The following is a 22,930-nucleotide window of genomic DNA, read 5'->3' on the forward strand; positions in this document are numbered from 1 at the left end:
ACTACACTGTAGCAGTTACAGATCCATACAGCCTCCATGCTACTAAACTACACTGTAGCTGTTACAGATCCATACAGCCTCCATCCTACTAAACTACACTGTAGCAGTTACAGATCCATACAGCCTCCATCCTACTAAACTACACTGTAGCAGTTACAGATCCATTCAGCTATGGAGCCTCCATCCTACTAAACTACACTGTAGCAGTTACAGATCCATACAGCCTCCATCCTACTAAACTACACTGTAGCAGTTACAGATCCATACAGCCTCCATCCTACTAAACTACACTGTAGCAGTTACAGATCCATACAGCCTCCATCCTACTAAACTACACTGTAGCAGTTACAGATCCATACAGCCTCCATCCTACTAAACTACACTGTAGCAGTTACAGATCCATACAGCCTCCATCCTACTAAACTACACTGTAGCAGTTACAGATCCATACAGCCTCCATCCTACTAAACTACACTGTAGCAGTTACAGATCCATTCAGCTATGGAGCCTCCATCCTACTAAACTACACTGTAGCAGTTACAGATCCATACAGCCTCCATCCTACTAAACTACACTGTAGCAGTTACAGATCCATACAGCCTCCATCCTACTAAACTACACTGTAGCAGTTACAGATCCATACAGCCTCCATCCTACTAAACTACACTGTAGCAGTTACAGATCCATACAGCCTCCATCCTACTAAACTACACTGTAGCAGTTACAGATCCATACAGCCTCCATCCTACTAAACTACACTGTAGTAGTTACAGATCCATACAGCCTCCATCCTACTAAACTACACTGTAGCAGTTACAGATCCATACAGCCTCCATCCTACTAAACTACACTGTAGTAGTTACAGATCCATACAGCCTCCATCCTACTAAACTACACTGTAGCAGTTACAGATCCATACAGCCTCCATGCTACTAAACTACACTGTAGCAGTTACAGATCCATACAGCCTCCATCCTACTAAACTACACTGTAGCAGTTACAGATCCATACAGCCTCCATCCTACTAAACTACACTGTAGCAGTTACAGATCCATTCAGCTATGGAGCCTCCATCCTACTAAACTACACTGTAGCAGTTACAGATCCATACAGCCTCCATCCTACTAAACTACACTGTAGCAGTTACAGATCCATACAGCCTCCATCCTACTAAACTACACTGTAGCAGTTACAGATCCATACAGCCTCCATCCTACTAAACTACACTGTAGCAGTTACAGATCCATACAGCCTCCATCCTACTAAACTACACTGTAGCAGTTACAGATCCATACAGCCTCCATCCTACTAAACTACACTGTAGCAGTTACAGATCCATACAGCCTCCATCCTACTAAACTACACTGTAGTAGTTACAGATCCATACAGCCTCCATCCTACTAAACTACACTGTAGCAGTTACAGATCCATACAGCCTCCATCCTACTAAACTACACTGTAGCAGTTACAGATCCATACAGCCTCCATCCTACTAAACTACACTGTAGTAGTTACAGATCCATACAGCCTCCATCCTACTAAACTACACTGTAGTAGTTACAGATCCATACAGCCTCCATCCTACTAAACTACACTGTAGCAGTTACAGATCCATACAGCCTCCATCCTACTAAACTACACTGTAGCAGTTACAGATCCATACAGCCTCCATCCTACTAAACTACACTGTAGCAGTTACAGATCCATACAGCCTCCATCCTACTAAACTACACTGTAGCAGTTACAGATCCATACAGCCTCCATCCTACTAAACTACACTGTAGCAGTTACAGATCCATACAGCCTCCATCCTACTAAACTACACTGTAGCAGTTACAGATCCATACAGCCTCCATCCTACTAAACTACACTGTAGCAGTTACAGATCCATACGGCTATGGAGCCTCCATCCTACTAAACTACACTGTAGCAGTTACAGATCCATACAGCCTCCATCCTACTAAACTACACTGTAGCAGTTACAGATCCATACAGCCTCCATCCTACTAAACTACACTGTAGCAGTTAGAGATCCATACAGCCTCCATCCTAGTAAACTACACTGTAGTAGTTACAGATCCATACAGCCTCCATCCTACTAAACTACACTGTAGCAGTTACAGATCCATACAGCCTCCATCCTACTAAACTACACTGTAGCAGTTACAGATCCATACAGCCTCCATCCTACTAAACTACACTGTAGCAGTTACAGATCCATACAGCCTCCATCCTACTAAACTACACTGTAGCAGTTACAGATCCATACAGCCTCCATCCTACTAAACTACACTGTAGCAGTTACAGATCCATACAGCCTCCATCCTACTAAACTACACTGTAGCAGTTACAGATCCATACAGCTATGGAGCCTCCATCCTACTAAACTACACTGTAGCAGTTACAGATCCATACAGCCTCCATCCTACTAAACTACACTGTAGTAGTTACAGATCCATACAGCCTCCATCCTACTAAACTACACTGTAGCAGTTACAGATCCATACAGCCTCCATCCTACTAAACTACACTGTAGCAGTTACAGATCCATACAGCCTCCATCCTACTAAACTTCACTGTAGCAGTTACAGATCCATACAGCCTCCATCCTACTAAACTACACTGTAGCAGTTACAGATCCATACAGCCTCCATCCTACTAAACTACACTGTAGCAGTTACAGATCCATACAGCCTCCATCCTACTAAACTACACTGTAGTAGTTACAGATCCATACAGCCTCCATCCTACTAAACTACACTGTAGCAGTTACAGATCCATACAGCCTCCATCCTACTAAACTACACTGTAGCAGTTACAGATCCATACAGCCTCCATCCTACTAAACTACACTGTAGTAGTTACAGATCCATACAGCCTCCATCCTACTAAACTACACTGTAGTAGTTACAGATCCATACAGCCTCCATCCTACTAAACTACACTGTAGCAGTTACAGATCCATACAGCCTCCATCCTACTAAACTACACTGTAGCAGTTACAGATCCATACAGCCTCCATCCTACTAAACTACACTGTAGCAGTTACAGATCCATACAGCCTCCATCCTACTAAACTACACTGTAGCAGTTACAGATCCATACAGCCTCCATCCTACTAAACTACACTGTAGCAGTTACAGATCCATACAGCCTCCATCCTACTAAACTACACTGTAGTAGTTACAGATCCATACAGCCTCCATCCTACTAAACTACACTGTAGCAGTTACAGATCCATACAGCCTCCATCCTACTAAACTACACTGTAGCAGTTACAGATCCATACAGCTATGGAGCCTCCATCCTACTAAACTACACTGTAGCAGTTACAGATCCATACAGCCTCCATCCTACTAAACTACACTGTAGTAGTTACAGATCCATACAGCCTCCATCCTACTAAACTACACTGTAGCAGTTACAGATCCATACAGCCTCCATCCTACTAAACTACACTGTAGCAGTTACAGATCCATACAGCCTCCATCCTACTAAACTACACTGTAGCAGTTACAGATCCATACAGCCTCCATCCTACTAAACTACACTGTAGCAGTTACAGATCCATACAGCCTCCATCCTACTAAACTACACTGTAGTAGTTACAGATCCATACAGCCTCCATCCTACTAAACTACACTGTAGCAGTTACAGATCCATACAGCCTCCATCCTACTAAACTACACTGTAGCAGTTACAGATCCATACAGCTATGGAGCCTCCATCCTACTAAACTACACTGTAGCAGTTACAGATCCATACAGCCTCCATCCTACTAAACTACACTGTAGTAGTTACAGATCCATACAGCCTCCATCCTACTAAACTACACTGTAGCAGTTACAGATCCATACAGCCTCCATCCTACTAAACTACACTGTAGCAGTTACAGATCCATACAGCCTCCATCCTACTAAACTACACTGTAGCAGTTACAGATCCATACAGCCTCCATCCTACTAAACTACACTGTAGTAGTTACAGATCCATACAGCCTCCATCCTACTAAACTACACTGTAGTAGTTACAGATCCATACAGCCTCCATCCTACTAAACTACACTGTAGCAGTTACAGATCCATACAGCCTCCATCCTACTAAACTACACTGTAGCAGTTACAGATCCATACAGCCTCCATCCTACTAAACTACACTGTAGCAGTTACAGATCCATACAGCCTCCATCCTACTAAACTACACTGTAGCAGTTACAGATCCATACAGCCTCCATCCTACTAAACTACACTGTAGCAGTTACAGATCCATACAGCCTCCATCCTACTAAACTACACTGTAGCAGTTACAGATCCATACAGCCTCCATCCTACTAAACTACACTGTAGCAGTTACAGATCCATACAGCCTCCATCCTACTAAACTACACTGTAGTAGTTACAGATCCATACAGCCTCCATCCTACTAAACTACACTGTAGCAGTTACAGATCCATACAGCCTCCATCCTACTAAACTACACTGTAGCAGTTACAGATCCATACAGCCTCCATCCTACTAAACTACACTGTAGCAGTTACAGATCCATACAGCCTCCATCCTACTAAACTACACTGTAGCAGTTACAGATCCATACAGCCTCCATCCTACTAAACTACACTGTAGTAGTTACAGATCCATACAGCCTCCATCCTACTAAACTACACTGTAGCAGTTACAGATCCATACAGCCTCCATCCTACTAAACTACACTGTAGTAGTTACAGATCCATACAGCCTCCATCCTACTAAACTACACTGTAGTAGTTACAGATCCATACAGCCTCCATCCTACTAAACTACACTGTAGTAGTTACAGATCCATACAGCCTCCATCCTACTAAACTACACTGTAGCAGTTACAGATCCATACAGCCTCCATCCTACTAAACTACACTGCAGCAGTTACAGATCCATACGGCTATGGAGCCTCCATCCTACTAAACTACACTGTAGCAGTTACAGATCCATACAGCCTCCATCCTACTAAACTACACTGTAGTAGTTACAGATCCATACAGCCTCCATCCTACTAAACTACACTGTAGTAGTTACAGATCCATACAGCTATGGAGCCTCCACCCTACTAAACTACACTGTAGCAGTTACAGATCCATACAGCCTCCATCCTACTAAACTACACTGTAGCAGTTACAGATCCATACAGCCTCCATCCTACTAAACTACACTGTAGCAGTTACAGATCCATACAGCCTCCATCCTACTAAACTACACTGTAGTAGTTACAGATCCATACAGCCTCCATCCTACTAAACTACACTGTAGCAGTTACAGATCCATACAGCCTCCATCCTACTAAACTACACTGTAGCAGTTACAGATCCATACAGCCTCCATCCTACTAAACTACACTGTAGCAGTTACAGATCCATACAGCCTCCATCCTACTAAACTACACTGTAGCAGTTACAGATCCATACAGCCTCCATCCTACTAAACTACACTGTAGCAGTTACAGATCCATACAGCCTCCATCCTACTAAACTACACTGTAGTAGTTACAGATCCATACAGCTATGGAGCCTCCATCCTACTAAACTACACTGTAGCAGTTACAGATCCATACAGCCTCCATCCTACTAAACTACACTGTAGCAGTTACATATCCATACAGCCTCCATCCTACTAAACTACACTGTAGCAGTTACAGATCCATACAGCCTCCATCCTACTAAACTACACTGTAGTAGTTACAGATCCATACAGCCTCCATCCTACTAAACTACACTGTAGCAGTTACAGATCCATACAGCCTCCATCCTACTAAACTACACTGTAGCAGTTACAGATCCATACAGCCTCCATCCTACTAAACTACACTGTAGTAGTTACAGATCCATACAGCCTCCATCCTACTAAACTACACTGTAGTAGTTACAGATCCATACAGCCTCCATCCTACTAAACTACACTGTAGCAGTTACAGATCCATACAGCCTCCATCCTACTAAACTACACTGTAGCAGTTACAGATCCATACAGCCTCCATCCTACTAAACTACACTGTAGCAGTTACAGATCCATACAGCCTCCATCCTACTAAACTACACTGTAGCAGTTACAGATCCATACAGCCTCCATCCTACTAAACTACACTGTAGCAGTTACAGATCCATACAGCCTCCATCCTACTAAACTACACTGTAGCAGTTACAGATCCATACAGCCTCCATCCTACTAAACTACACTGTAGTAGTTACAGATCCATACAGCCTCCATCCTACTAAACTACACTGTAGCAGTTACAGATCCATACAGCCTCCATCCTACTAAACTACACTGTAGTAGTTACAGATCCATACAGCCTCCATCCTACTAAACTACACTGTAGCAGTTACAGATCCATACAGCCTCCATCCTACTAAACTACACTGTAGCAGTTACAGATCCATACAGCTATGGAGCCTCCATCCTACTAAACTACACTGTAGCAGTTACAGATCCATACAGCCTCCATCCTACTAAACTACACTGTAGTAGTTACAGATCCATACAGCCTCCATCCTACTAAACTACACTGTAGCAGTTACAGATCCATACAGCCTCCATCCTACTAAACTACACTGTAGCAGTTACAGATCCATACAGCCTCCATCCTAGTAAACTACACTGTAGCAGTTACAGATCCATACAGCCTCCATCCTACTAAACTACACTGTAGCAGTTACAGATCCATACAGCCTCCATTCTACTAAACTACACTGTAGCAGTTACAGATCCATACAGCTATGGAGCCTCCATCCTACTAAACTACACTGTAGCAGTTACAGATCCATACAGCCTCCATCCTACTAAACTACACTGTAGCAGTTACAGATCCATACAGCCTCCATCCTAGTAAACTACACTGTAGCAGTTACAGATCCATACAGCCTCCATCCTACTAAACTACACTGTAGCAGTTACAGATCCATACAGCCTCCATCCTACTAAACTACACTGTAGCAGTTACAGATCCATACAGCCTCCATCCTACTAAACTACACTGTAGTAGTTACAGATCCATACAGCCTCCATCCTACTAAACTACACTGTAGTAGTTACAGATCCATACAGCCTCCATCCTACTAAACTACACTGTAGTAGTTACAGATCCATACAGCCTCCATCCTACTAAACTACACTGTAGTAGTTACAGATCCATATAACTGAGACGATCAAGTGGGACTGAGACGATCAAGTGGGACTGAGACGATCAAGTGGGACTGAGACGATCAAGTGGGACTGAGACGATCAAGGGCTAGGCCTACCCCAGGTTATTTAAAAAGTGTTACAGGAAATGTGTTATGTTTTCAAATATCCTGAAAATTTGATTTTATCGACCCAGATGTAGGCTATACACTATATCAACGTCAATTTGAATCAGTCTATTTTCTTAAATACTGATTGGTATTTAAGGTATTGGTATTTACTTTTTAAATTAGCATATATTTATAGCCCTCTAGATGTTATAGGCCTAATGTATAATCTAGAAATAAAGCCTATTAAGTCATGCAGTGTAGTTCAATGCGTCGTTGATGATTAACTCAACTCCCCCTGACTCCGGACTGTTTCGCAACCAGGGCTTGTGTCCAAAAAAATGGCATACTGTTCCCTACATAGTGCACTACTTTCTAACAGAGCCCTATGGGCCCATCTCAAAATAGTGCGCTAGATAGGGAATAGGGTGCAGTGTGGGACGAAAGAGATCCACTGAGCAGCGGAACTCCCGCCTTGCTGGCAGACTGTCGGTTTCGATCAGTTGTGTTCAGAGTATTACCGTCAGTCAGCATGGCCCTTCTCTCCACTCTCACGCCGGTGTTTGTGGCTGTTTTATGCGTGATCCTCATTTTTCTGTTCAAAAGCTCTCAGAAGAAGAAGGAGGAGAACGAGGCAGTGAAACCCGAGTGGAAGCCCAAGGCGCGACCGTGGGTAGACGAGGATCTTCAGGACGACACAGAGATCAGACACAAAGACGACGAAGGTAGTTAGCCCGATAACCTCTCCTATCTACCGAAGATTAAACTTGTTCACTTCCCTTCATGGATTTGAAAGGAAATGACCATTTTCTATTGGTCAACAGCTTGCGAAAATACGCAAAAAATCTAACCCAAAAAATCTAAAATCTAAAATCTAAAATCTAATAAATAATTGACGGATTGTGGCAAGATGATATTTCGCATTTGTATTATATATATTATATTATTATAAACAAGAGGTATATAATTGTATAATATAAATGTTTTACATTCAAATTATTGGACGAAAATAATAGACTGAGAAAGGCAATTATGGAAAGCAATGGTATTCAAACTTTTTTCAGGGGGGACCCCACCCCAAAATAAAACCTTAAAATCTGTACATTTAGATTTCTACAACAACAAATAACCTTCACTTCATGACATTTTCATCTCAAAATCAAAATCAAAAGAAACCAATAAATATATTTACGCAATAAAACAGTATTTTTTAAAAATGATCTTTCTCAAAAAACGTTTGTATATTGTCTGTACTCTTCATTATTTATTCCTAAAAAAATAAAAAGCATTTTTTTTTTTTTTTTTTGCGGTGTGGACCCCACTGCAGTCCCCCAGCGAGCCCACGACCCCGACTTTGAATACCACTGTGGTAAAGGTTGTATGCAGTGTAGCCTATGAAAAACATGCTATTAAAGCCACCGGTGCAGTCGACTGGGTTTCTCTGCGTCAGAGCACTCCTCTGTGTCCGCTGGGTAAACCAGAGAGACCTGCTGCTACCTGATGTCTGGAGGCTAATGTGCACAGTTCATCATGTCACCTGATTTATAGAAAGTTATAGCCCTTTACTCTAGGCCTATAGCCCTTTACTCTAGACCTACAGCCCTTTACTCTAGGCCTACAGCCCTTTACTCTAGACCTACAGCCCTTTAATCTAGGCCTACAGCCCTTTACTCTAGACCTACAGCCCTTTACTCTAGACCTACAGCCCTATACTCTAGACCTACAGCCCTTTACTCTAGTACAGCCCTTTACTCTAGACCTATAGCCCTTTACTCTAGACCTATAGCCCTTTACTCTAGACCTACAGCCCTTTACTCTAGACCTACAGCCCTTTACTCTAGACCTACAGCCCTTTACTCTAGACCTACAGCCCTTTACTCTAGACCTATAGCCCTTTACTCTAGACCAACAGCCCTTTACTCTAGACCTACAGCCCTTTACTCTAGGCCTACAGCCCTTTACTCTAGACCTACAGCCCTTTACTCTAGACCTACAGCCCTTTACTCTAGACCTATAGCCCTTTACTCTAGACCAACAGCCCTTTACTCTAGACCTACAGCCCTTTACTCTAGGCCTACAGCCCTTTACTCTAGACCTATAGCCCTTTACTCTAGTACAGCCCTTTACTCTAGACCTACAGCCATTTACTCTAGACCTACATCCCTTTACTCTAGGCCTACAGTCCTTTACTCTAGACCTACAGCCCTTTACTCTAGACCTACAGCCCTTTACTCTAGACTTAAAGCCCTTTACTCTAGAACTACAGCCCTTTACTCTAGACCTACAGCCCTTTACTCTAGACCTATAGCCCTTTACTCTAGTATAGCCCTTTACTCTAGACCTACAGCCCTTTACTCTAGACCTACAGCCCTTTACTCTAGGCCTACAGCCCTTTACTCTAGGCCTACAGCCCTTTACTCTAGACCTACAGCCCTTTACTCTAGTACAGCCCTTTACTCTAGACCTATAGCCCTTTACTCTAGACCTACAGCCCTTTACTCTAGACCTATAGCCCTTTACTCTAGACCTACAGCCCTTTACTCTAGACCTATAGCCCTTTACTCTAGACCTATAGCCCTTTACTCTAGACCTATAGCCCTTTACTCTAGACATATAGCCCTTTACTCTAGACCTACAGCCCTTTACTCTAGACCTACAGCCCTTTACTCTAGACCTACAACCCTTTACTCTAGGCCTACAGCTCTTTACTCTAGACCTACAGCCCTTTACTCTAGACCTACAGCCCTTTACTCTAGACCTACAGCCCTTTACTCTAGACCTACAGCCCTTTACTCTAGACCTATAGCCCTTTACTCTAGACCTACAGCCCTTTACTCTAGACCTATAGCCCTTTACTCTAGACCTACAGCCCTTTACTCTAGTACAGCCCTTTACTCTAGACCTACAGCCCTTTACTCTAGACCTACAGCCCTTTACTCTAGTACAGCCCTTTACTCTAGACCTACAGCCCTTTACTCTAGACCTACAGCCCTTTACTCTAGGTCCTACAGCCCTTTACTCTAGACCTACAGCCCTTTACTCTAGACCTACAGCCCTTTACTCTAGACCTACAGCCCTTTACTCTAGGCCTACAGCTCTTTACTCTAGACCTACAGCCCTTTACTCTAGACCTACAGCCCTTTACTCTAGACCTACAGCCCTTTACTCTAGACCTACAGCCCTTTACTCTAGACCTATAGCCCTTTACTCTAGACCTACAGCCCTTTACTCTAGACCTATAGCCCTTTACTCTAGACCTACAGCCCTTTACTCTAGTACAGCCCTTTACTCTAGACCTACAGCCCTTTACTCTAGACCTACAGCCCTTTACTCTAGTACAGCCCTTTACTCTAGACCTACAGCCCTTTACTCTAGACCTACAGCCCTTTACTCTAGGTCCTACAGCCCTTTACTCTAGACCTACAGCCCTTTACTCTAGACCTACAGCCCTTTACTCTAGACCTACAGCCCTTTACTCTAGACCTACAGCCCTTTACTCTAGACCTACAGCCCTTTACTCTAGACCTACAGCCCTTTACTCTAGACTTACAGCCCTTTACTCTAGACCTACAGCCCTTTACTCTAGACCTACAGCCCTTTACTCTAGACCTATAGCCCTTTACTCTAGTACAGCCCTTTACTCTAGGCCTATAGCCCTTTACTCTAGACCTAGAGCCCTTTACTCTAGGCCTACATCCCTTTACTCTAGACCTACAGCCCTTTACTCTAGACCTACAGCCCTATACTCTAGACCTACAGCCCTTTACTCTAGTACAGCCCTTTACTCTAGACCAGGGGTGTCAAACTCATTCCACGGAGGGCCTTGTGTCTGCAGGTTTTTGGTCTTTCCTTTCAATAAAGCCCTAGACAACCAGGTGTGGGGAGTTCCTAACTAATTAGTGATGTTAATTCATCAATCAAGTACAAGGGTGGAGCGAAAACCCGCAGACACTCGGCCCTCCATGGAATGAGTTTGACACCTGTGCTCTAGACCTATAGCCCTTTACTCTAGACCTATAGCCCTTTACTCTAGACCTACAGCCATTTACTCTAGACCTACAGCCCTTTACTCTAGACCTACAGCCCTTTACTCTAGACCTACAGCCCTTTACTCTAGACCTACAGCCCTTTACTCTAGACCTATAGCCCTTTACTCTAGACCAACAGCCCTTTACTCTAGACCTACAGCCCTTTACTCTAGGCCTACAGCCCTTTACTCTAGACCTACAGCCCTTTACTCTAGACCTACAGCCCTTTACTCTAGACCTACAGCCCTTTACTCTAGACCTATAGCTCTTTACTCTAGACCAACAGCCCTTTTCTCTAGACCTACAGCCCTTTACTCTAGGCCTACAGCCCTTTACTCTAGACCTATAGCCCTTTACTCTAGTACAGCCCTTTACTCTAGACCTACAGCCATTTACTCTAGACCTACAGCCCTTTACTCTAGGCCTACAGTCCTTTACTCTAGACCTACAGCCCTTTACTCTAGACCTACAGCCCTTTACTCTAGACTTACAGCCCTTTACTCTAGACCTACAGCCCTTTACTCTAGACCTAAAGCCCTTTACTCTAGACCTATAGCCCTTTACTCTAGTATAGCCCTTTACTCTAGACCTACAGCCCTTTACTCTAGACCTACAGCCCTTTACTCTAGGCCTATAGCCCTTTACTCTAGGCCTACAGCCCTTTACTCTAGACCTATAGCCCTTTACTCTAGTACAGCCCTTTACTCTAGACCTATAGCCCTTTACTCTAGACCTACAGTCCTTTACTCTAGACCTATAGCCCTTTACTCTAGACCTATAGCCCTTTACTCTAGACCTACAGCCCTTTACTCTAGACCTATAGCCCTTTACTCTAGACCTATAGCCCTTTACTCTAGACCTATAGCCCTTTACTCTAGACCTATAGCCCTTTACTCTAGACCTACAGCCCTTTACTCTAGACATATAGCCCTTTACTCTAGACCTACAGCCCTTTACTCTAGACCTACAGCCCTTTACTCTAGACCTACAGCCCTTTACTCTAGGCCTACAGCTCTTTACTCTAGACCTACAGCCCTTTACTCTAGACCTACAGCCCTTTACTCTAGACCTACAGCCCTTTACTCTAGACCTACTGCCCTTTACTCTAGACCTATAGCCCTTTACTCTAGACCTACAGCCCTTTACTCTAGACCTATAGCCCTTTACTCTAGACCTACAGCCCTTTACTCTAGTACAGCCCTTTACTCTAGACCTACAGCCCTTTACTCTAGACCTACAGCCCTTTACTCTAGTACAGCCCTTTACTCTAGACCTACAGCCCTTTACTCTAGACCTACAGCCCTTTACTCTAGGTCCTACAGCCCTTTACTCTAGACCTACAGCCCTTTACTCTAGACCTACAGCCCTTTACTCTAGACTTACAGCCCTTTACTCTAGACCTACAGCCCTTTACTCTAGACCTATAGCCCTTTACTCTAGTACAGCCCTTTACTCTAGACCTACAGCCCTTTACTCTAGACCTACAGCCCTTTACTCTAGGTCCTACAGCCCTTTACTCTAGACCTACAGCCCTTTACTCTAGACCTACAGCCCTTTACTCTAGACTTACAGCCCTTTACTCTAGACCTACAGCCCTTTACTCTAGACCTACAGCCCTTTACTCTAGTACAGCCCTTTACTCTAGACCTACAGCCCTTTACTCTAGACCTACAGCCCTTTACTCTAAGCCTATAGCCCTTTACTCTAGACCTACATCCCTTTACTCTAGACCTACAGCCCTTTACTCTAGACCTACAGCCCTTTACTCTAGACCTACAGCCCTTTACTCTAGGCCTACAGCCCTTTACTCTAGACCTACAGCCCTTTACTCTAGGCCTACAGCCCTTTACTCTAGACCTATAGCCCTTTACTCTAGATCTACAGCCCTTTACTCTAGACCTACAGCCCTTTACTCTAGGCCTATAGCCCTTTACTATAGACCTACAGCCCTTTACTCTAGACCTACAGCCCTTTACTCTAGTACAGCCCTTTACTCTAGACCTACAGCCCTTTACTCTAGACCTACAGCACTTTACTCTAGTACAGCCCTTTACTCTAGACCTACAGCCCTTTACTCTAGACCTACAGCCCTTTACTCTAGACCTACAGCCCTTTACTCTAGACCTACAGCCCTTTACTCTAGTACAGCCCTTTACTCTAGACCTACAGCCCTTTACTCTAGACCTACAGCCCTTTACTCTAGACCTACAGCCCTTTACTCTAGACCTACAGCCCTTTACTCTAGCCCTACAGCCCTTTACTCTAGGCCTATAGCCCTTTACTCTAGACCTACAGCCCTTTACTCTAGACCTACAGCCCTTTACTCTAGTACAGCCCTTTACTCTAGACCTACAGCCCTTTACTCTAGACCTACAGCCCTTTACTCTAGTACAGCCCTTTACTCTAGACCTACAGCCCTTTACTCTAGACCTACAGCCCTTTACTCTAGACCAACAGCCCTTTACTCTAGTACAGCCCTTTACTCTAGACCTACAGCCCTTTACTCTAGACCTACAGCCCTTTACTCTAGACCTACAGCCCTTTACTCTAGGCCTATAGCCCTTTACTCTAGACCTACAGCCCTTTACTCTAGCCCTACAGCCCTTTACTCTAGATCTATAGCCCTTTACTCTAGTACAGCCCTTTACTCTAGACCTACAGCCCTTTACTCAAGACCTACAGCCCTTTACTCTAGACCTATAGCCCTTTACTCTAGTCCTACAGCCCTTTACTCTAGACCTACAGCCCTTTACTCTAGACCTATAGCCCTTTACTCTAGACCTACAGCCCTTTACTCTAGACCTATAGCCCTTTATTCTGGTACAGCCCTTTACTCTAGACCTACAGCCCTTTACTCTAGACCTACTGCCCTTTACTCTAGACCTATAGCCCTTTACTCTAGTACAGCCCTTTACTCTAGACCTACAGCCCTTTACTCTAGACCTATAGCCCTTTACTCTACACCTACAGCCCTTTACTCTAGACCTATAGCCCTTTACTCTGGTACAGCCCTTTACTCTAGACCTACAGCCCTTTACTCTAGACCTACAGCCCTTTACTCTAGACCCATAGCCCTTTACTCTAGACCTACAGCCCTTTACTCTAGGCCTATAGCCCTTTACTCTAGGCCTATAGCCCTTTACTCTAGACCTATAGCCCTTTACTCTAGACCTATAGCCCTTTACTCTAGACCTACAGCCCTTTACTCTAGACCTATAGCCCTTTACTCTAGACCTACAGCCCTTTACTCTAGACCTATAGCCCTTTACTCTAGACCTATAGCCCTTTACTCTAGACCTACAGCCCTTTACTCTAGACCTATAGCCCTTTACTCTGGTACAGCCCTTTACTCTAGACCTACAGCCCTTTACTCTAGACCTATAGCCCTTTACTCTAGATCTACAGACCTATAGCCCTTTACTCTAGTACAGCCCTTTACTCTAGACCTACAGCCCTTTACTCTAGACCTATAGCCCTTTACTCTAGTACAGCCCTTTACTCTAGACCTACAGCCCTTTACTCTAGACCTACAGCCCTTTACTCTAGGTCCTACAGCCCTTTACTCTAGACCTACAGCCCTTTACTCTAGACCTACAGCCCTTTACTCTAGACTTACAGCCCTTTACTCTAGACCTACAGCCCTTTACTCTAGACCTATAGCCCTTTACTCTAGTACAGCCCTTTACTCTAGACCTACAGCCCTTTACTCTAGACCTACAGCCCTTTACTCTAAGCCTATAGCCCTTTACTCTAGACCTACATCCCTTTACTCTAGACCTACAGCCCTTTACTCTAGACCTACAGCCCTTTACTCTAGACCTACAGCCCTTTACTCTAGGCCTACAGCCCTTTACTCTAGACCTACAGCCCTTTACTCTAGGCCTACAGCCCTTTACTCTAGACCTACAGCCCTTTACTCTAGATCTACAGCCCTTTACTCTAGACCTACAGCCCTTTACTCTAGGCCTATAGCCCTTTACTCTAGACCTATAGCCCTTTACTCTAGACCTACAGCCCTTTACTCTAGACCTATAGCCCTTTACTCTAGACCTATAGCCCTTTACTCTAGACCTACAGCCCTTTACTCTAGACCTACAGCCCTTTACTCTAGTACAGCCCTTTACTCTAGACCTACAGCCCTTTACTCTAGACCTACAGCACTTTACTCTAGTACAGCCCTTTACTCTAGACCTACAGCCCTTTACTCTAGACCTACAGCCCTTTACTCTAGACCTACAGCCCTTTACTCTAGACCTACAGCCCTTTACTCTAGTACAGCCCTTTACTCTAGACCTACAGCCCTTTACTCTAGACCTACAGCCCTTTACTCTAGACCTACAGCCCTTTACTCTAGACCTACAGTCCTTTACTCTAGCCCTACAGCCCTTTACTCTAGGCCTATAGCCCATTACTCTAGACCTACAGCCCTTTACTCTAGACCTACAGCCCTTTACTCTAGTACAGCCCTTTACTCTAGACCTACAGCCCTTTACTCTAGACCTACAGCCCTTTACTCTAGTACAGCCCTTTACTCTAGACCTACAGCCCTTTACTCTAGACCTACAGCCCTTTACTCTAGACCAACAGCCCTTTACTCTAGTACAGCCCTTTACTCTAGACCTACAGCCCTTTACTCTAGACCTACAGCCCTTTACTCTAGACCTACAGCCCTTTACTCTAGGCCTATAGCCCTTTACTCTAGACCTACAGCCCTTTACTCTAGCCCTACAGACCTTTACTCTAGATCTATAGCCCTTTACTCTAGTACAGCCCTTTACTCTAGACCTACAGCCCTTTACTCAAGACCTACAGCCCTTTACTCTAGACCTATAGCCCTTTACTCTAGTCCTACAGCCCTTTACTCTAGACCTACAGCCCTTTACTCTAGACCTATAGCCCTTTACTCTAGACCTACAGCCCTTTACTCTAGACCTATAGCCCTTTATTCTGGTACAGCCCTTTACTCTAGACCTACAGCCCTTTACTCTAGACCTACTGCCCTTTACTCTAGACCTATAGCCCTTTACTCTAGTACAGCCCTTTACTCTAGACCTACAGCCCTTTACTCTAGACCTATAGCCCTTTACTCTACACCTACAGCCCTTTACTCTAGACCTATAGCCCTTTACTCTGGTACAGCCCTTTACTCTAGACCTACAGCCCTTTACTCTAGACCTACAGCCCTTTACTCTAGACCCATAGCCCTTTACTCTAGACCTACAGCCCTTTACTCTAGGCCTACAGCCCTTTACTCTAGGCCTACATCCCTTTACTCTAGGCCTACAGCCCTTTACTCTAGGCCTATAGCCCTTTACTCTAGGCCTATAGCCCTTTACTCTAGACCTATAGCCCTTTACTCTAGACCTATAGCCCTTTACTCTAGACCTACAGCCCTTTACTCTAGACCTATAGCCCTTTACTCTAGACCTACAGCCCTTTACTCTAGACCTATAGCCCTTTACTCTAGACCTATAGCCCTTTACTCTAGACCTACAGCCCTTTACTCTAGACCTATAGCCCTTTACTCTGGTACAGCCCTTTACTCTAGACCTACAGCCCTTTACTCTAGACCTATAGCCCTTTACTCTAGATCTACAGACCTATAGCCCTTTACTCTAGTACAGCCCTTTACTCTAGACCTACAGCCCTTTACTCTAGACCTATAGCCCTTTACTCTACACCTACAGCCCTTTACTCTAGACCTATAGCCCTTTACTCTGGTACAGCCCTTTACTCTAGACCTACAGCCCTTTACTCTAGACCTACAGCCCTTTACTCTAGACCCATAGCCCTTTACTCTAGACCTACAGCCCTTTACTCTAGGCCTACAGCCCTTTACTCTAGGCCTACATCCCTTTACTCTAGGCCTACAGCCCTTTACTCTAGGCCTATAGCCCTTTACTCTAGGCCTATAGCCCTTTACTCTAGACCTATAGCCCTTTACTCTAGACCTATAGCCCTTTACTCTAGACCTACAGCCCTTTACTCTAGACCTATAGCCCTTTACTCTAGACCTACAGCCCTTTACTCTAGACCTATAGCCCTTTACTCTAGACCTATAGCCCTTTACTCTAGACCTACAGCCCTTTACTCTAGACCTATAGCCCTTTACTCTGGTACAGCCCTTTACTCTAGACCTACAGCCCTTTACTCTAGACCTATAGCCCTTTCCTCTAGGCCTACAGCCCTTTACTCTAGGCCTATAGCCCTTTACTCTAGGCCTATAGCCCTTTACTCTAGACCTATAGCCCTTTACTCTAGACCTATAGCCCTTTACTCTAGGCCTATAGCCCTTTACTCTAGACCTACAGCCCTTTACTCTAGGCCTACAGCCCTTTACTCTAGACCTACAGCCCTTTACTCTAGGCCTAGCCAACTAAACTCATAATTTAGGATGGAGTTGAGCTGCAACTAGTCTGTGTGGACTGGAGCTCCAACGTTTTTATCAAAAGTGACTGATTTTCAGCAGCCAAAGAATAGCCCACAATTACACAGAACAATGTTGTGTATCAATCCCCACTCTCCTCTCAATCCTCAGTCTGACTCAGTATACAGTCTATGTCTATATATTACTCAACCTTTGAACCCAAAGCGAGAAAATGACTGCCAACACGAGAGAGAGAGAGAGAGAGAGAGAGAGAGAGAGAGAGAGAGAGAGAGAGAGAGAGAGAGAGAGAGAGAGAGAGAGAGAGAGAGAGAGGGAGAGAGGGAGAGAGAACCTTATTTTCCTTCCACAGAACAGATCATTAACCACAGAACAGATCATTAACCATAGAACAGATCATTAACCACAGAACAGATCATTAACCATAGAACAGATCATTAACCACAGAACAGATCATTAACCACAGAACAGATCATTAACCACAGAACAGATCATTAACCACAGAACAGATCATTAACCATAGAACAGATCATTAACCAAAGAACAGATTATTAACCACAGAACAGATCATTAACCACAGAACAGATCATTAACCACAGAACAGATCATTAACCACAGAACAGATTATTAACCACAGAACAGATCATTAACCACAGAACAGATTATTAACCACAGAACAGATCATTAACCACAGAACAGATCATTAACCACAGAACAGATCATTAACCACAGAACAGATCATTAACCACAGAACAGATCATTAACCACAGAACAGATCATTAACCACAGAACAGATCATTAACCACAGAACAGATCATTAACCACAGAACATTCATTAACCACATAACAGATCAATAACCATAGAACAGATCATTAACCACAGAACAGATCATTAACCACAGAACAGATCATTAACCACAGAGAACCACAGAAGAGATCATCAACCACAGAACAGATCATTAACCACAGAACATTCATTAACCACAGAACAGATCATTAACCACAAAACAGATCATTAACCACAGAACAGATCATTAACCACAGAGAACCACAGAAGAGATCATCAACCACAGAACAGATCATTAACCACAGAACAGATCATTAACCACAGAACAGATCATTAACCACAGAACAGATCATTAACCATAGAACAGATCATTAACCACAGAACAGATCATTAACCACAGAACAGATCATTAACCACAGAACAGATCATTAACCACAGAACATTCATTAACCACATAACAGATCAATAACCATAGAACAGATCATTAACCACAGAACAGATCATTAACCACAGAACAGATCATTAACCACAGAGAACCACAGAAGAGATCATCAACCACAGAACAGATCATTAACCACAGAACATTCATTAACCACAGAACAGATCATTAACCACAAAACAGATCATTAACCACAGAACAGATCATTAACCACAGAGAACCACAGAAGAGATCATCAACCACAGAACAGATCATTAACCACAGAACATTCATTAACCACAGAACAGATCATTAACCACAGAACAGATCATTAACCACAAAACAGATCAATAACCACAGAACAGATCAATAACCACAGAACAGATCATTAACCACAGAACAGATCATTAACCACAAAACAGATCAATAACCACAGAACAGATCAATAACCACAGAACAGATCATTAACCACAGAACAGATCATTAACCACAGAACAGATCATTAACCACAGAACAGATCATTAACCACAGAACAGATCATTAACCACAGAACAGATCATTAACCACAGAACAGATCATTAACCACAGAACAGATCATTAACCACAGAACAGATCATTAACCACAGAACAGATCATTAACCACAGAACAGATCATTAACCACAGAACAGATCATTAACCACAGAACATTCATTAACCACATAACAGATCAATAACCATAGAACAGATCATTAACCACAGAACAGATCATTAACCACAGAACAGATCATTAACCACAGAGAACCACAGAAGAGATCATCAACCACAGAACAGATCATTAACCACAGAACATTCATTAACCACAGAACAGATCATTAACCACAAAACAGATCATTAACCACAGAACAGATCATTAACCACAGAGAACCACAGAAGAGATCATCAACCACAGAACAGATCATTAACCACAGAACAGATCATTAACCACAGAACAGATCATTAACCACAGAACAGATCATTAACCACAGAACAGATCATTAACCATAGAACAGATCATTAACCACAGAACAGATCATTAACCACAGAACAGATCATTAACCACAGAACAGATCATTAACCACAGAACATTCATTAACCACATAACAGATCAATAACCATAGAACAGATCATTAACCACAGAACAGATCATTAACCACAGAACAGATCATTAACCACAGAGAACCACAGAAGAGATCATCAACCACAGAACAGATCATTAACCACAGAACATTCATTAACCACAGAACAGATCATTAACCACAAAACAGATCATTAACCACAGAACAGATCATTAACCACAGAGAACCACAGAAGAGATCATCAACCACAGAACAGATCATTAACCACAGAACATTCATTAACCACAGAACAGATCATTAACCACAGAACAGATCATTAACCACAAAACAGATCAATAACCACAGAACAGATCAATAACCACAGAACAGATCATTAACCACAGAACAGATCATTACTGACAGAACAGATCATTAACCACAGAACAGATCATTAACCACAGAACAGATCATTAACCACAGAACAGATCATTAACCATAGAACAGATCATTAACCACAGAACAGATCATTAACCACAGAACAGATCATTAACCACAGAACAGATCATTAACCACAGAACATTCATTAACCACATAACAGATCAATAACCATAGAACAGATCATTAACCACAGAACAGATCATTAACCACAGAACAGATCATTAACCACAGAGAACCACAGAAGAGATCATCAACCACAGAACAGATCATTAACCACAGAACATTCATTAACCACAGAACAGATCATTAACCACAAAACAGATCATTAACCACAGAACAGATCATTAACCACAGAGAACCACAGAAGAGATCATCAACCACAGAACAGATCATTAACCACAGAACATTCATTAACCACAGAACAGATCATTAACCACAGAACAGATCATTAACCACAAAACAGATCAATAACCACAGAACAGATCAATAACCACAGAACAGATCATTAACCACAGAACAGATCATTACTGACAGAACAGATCATTAACCACAGAACAGATCATTAACCACAGAACAGATCATTAACCACAGAAGAGATCATTAACCACAGAACAGATCATTAACCACTGAGAACCACAGAAGAGATCATTAACCACAGAACAGATCATTAACCATAAAACAGATCAATAACCACAGAACAGATCAATAACCACAGAACAGATCAATAACCACAGAACAGATCAATAACCACAGAACAGATCATTAACCACAGAGAACCACAGAACAGATCATTAACCACAGAACAGATCATTAACCACAGAACAGATCATTAACCACAGAACAGATCATTAACCACAGAACAGATCATTAACCACAGAACAGATCAGAACAGATCATTAACCAAAAAACAGATCATTAACTACAGAACATATCATTAACCACAGAACATATCATTAACCACAGAACAGATCATTAACCACAGAACAGATCATTAACCACAGAACAGATCATTAACCACAGAACATTCATTAACCACATAACAGATCAATAACCATAGAACAGATCATTAACCACAGAACAGATCATTAACCACAGAACAGATCATTAACCACAGAACAGATCATTAACCACAGAACATTCATTAACCACATAACAGATCAATAACCATAGAACAGATCATTAACCACAGAACAGATCATTAACCACAGAACAGATCATTAACCACAGAACAGATCATTAACCACAGAACATTCATTAACCACATAACAGATCAATAACCATAGAACAGATCATTAACCACAGAACAGATCATTAACCACAGAACAGATCATTAACCACAGAGAACCACAGAAGAGATCATCAACCACAGAACAGATCATTAACCACAGAACATTCATTAACCACAGAACAGATCATTAACCACAAAACAGATCATTAACCACAGAACAGATCATTAACCACAGAGAACCACAGAAGAGATCATCAACCACAGAACAGATCATTAACCACAGAACATTCATTAACCACAGAACAGATCATTAACCACAGAACAGATCATTAACCACAAAACAGATCAATAACCACAGAACAGATCAATAACCACAGAACAGATCATTAACCACAGAACAGATCATTACTGACAGAACAGATCATTAACCACAGAACAGATCATTAACCACAGAACAGATCATTAACCACAGAAGAGATCATTAACCACAGAACAGATCATTAACCACAGAGAACCACAGAAGAGATCATTAACCACAGAACAGATCATTAACCATAAAACAGATCAATAACCACAGAACAGATCAATAACCACAGAACAGATCAATAACCACAGAACAGATCAATAACCACAGAACAGATCATTAACCACAGAGAACCACAGAACAGATCATTAACCACAGAACAGATCATTAACCACAGAACAGATCATTAACCACAGAACAGATCATTAACCACAGAACAGATCATTAACCACAGAACAGATCAGAACAGATCATTAACCACAAAACAGATCATTAACTACAGAACATATCATTAACCACAGAACATATCATTAACCACAGAACAGATCATTAACCACAGAACAGATCATTAACCACAGAACATTCATTAACCACATAACAGATCAATAACCATAGAACAGATCATTAACCACAGAACAGATCATTAACCACAGAACAGATCATTAACCACAGAACAGATCATTAACCACAGAACATTCATTAACCACATAACAGATCAATAACCATAGAACAGATCATTAACCACAGAACAGATCATTAACCACAGAACAGATCATTAACCACAGAACAGATCATTAACCACAGAACATTCATTAACCACATAACAGATCAATAACCATAGAACAGATCATTAACCACAGAACAGATCATTAACCACAGAACAGATCATTAACCACAGAACAGATCATTAACCACAAAACAGATCAATAACCACAGAACAGATCAATAACCACAGAACAGATCATTAACCACAGAACAGATCATTACTGACAGAACAGATCATTAACCACAGA

The 22,930-nt window shown here is 42.6% G+C and overlaps 1 protein-coding gene across 1 annotated transcript in view; it reads left to right on the forward strand.

The window, feature by feature from the left end:
- Positions 1 to 7,709: 7,709 nt before the first annotated feature.
- The window catches only part of iyd (iodotyrosine deiodinase), a 26,445-nt gene continuing 11,224 nt past the window's right edge, over positions 7,710 to 22,930 (forward strand). Inside the window, exon 1 of the mRNA XM_055885802.1 lies at positions 7,710 to 7,980. Within this exon, the coding sequence (XP_055741777.1) occupies positions 7,788 to 7,980 (193 nt within the window). The 5' untranslated portion in view covers positions 7,710 to 7,787. The remainder of the gene's footprint in view (positions 7,981 to 22,930) is intronic.

This window comes from Salvelinus fontinalis, chromosome 27 (genome assembly GCF_029448725.1).
Source record: "Salvelinus fontinalis isolate EN_2023a chromosome 27, ASM2944872v1, whole genome shotgun sequence".
Lineage (NCBI taxonomy): Eukaryota > Metazoa > Chordata > Actinopteri > Salmoniformes > Salmonidae > Salvelinus > Salvelinus fontinalis.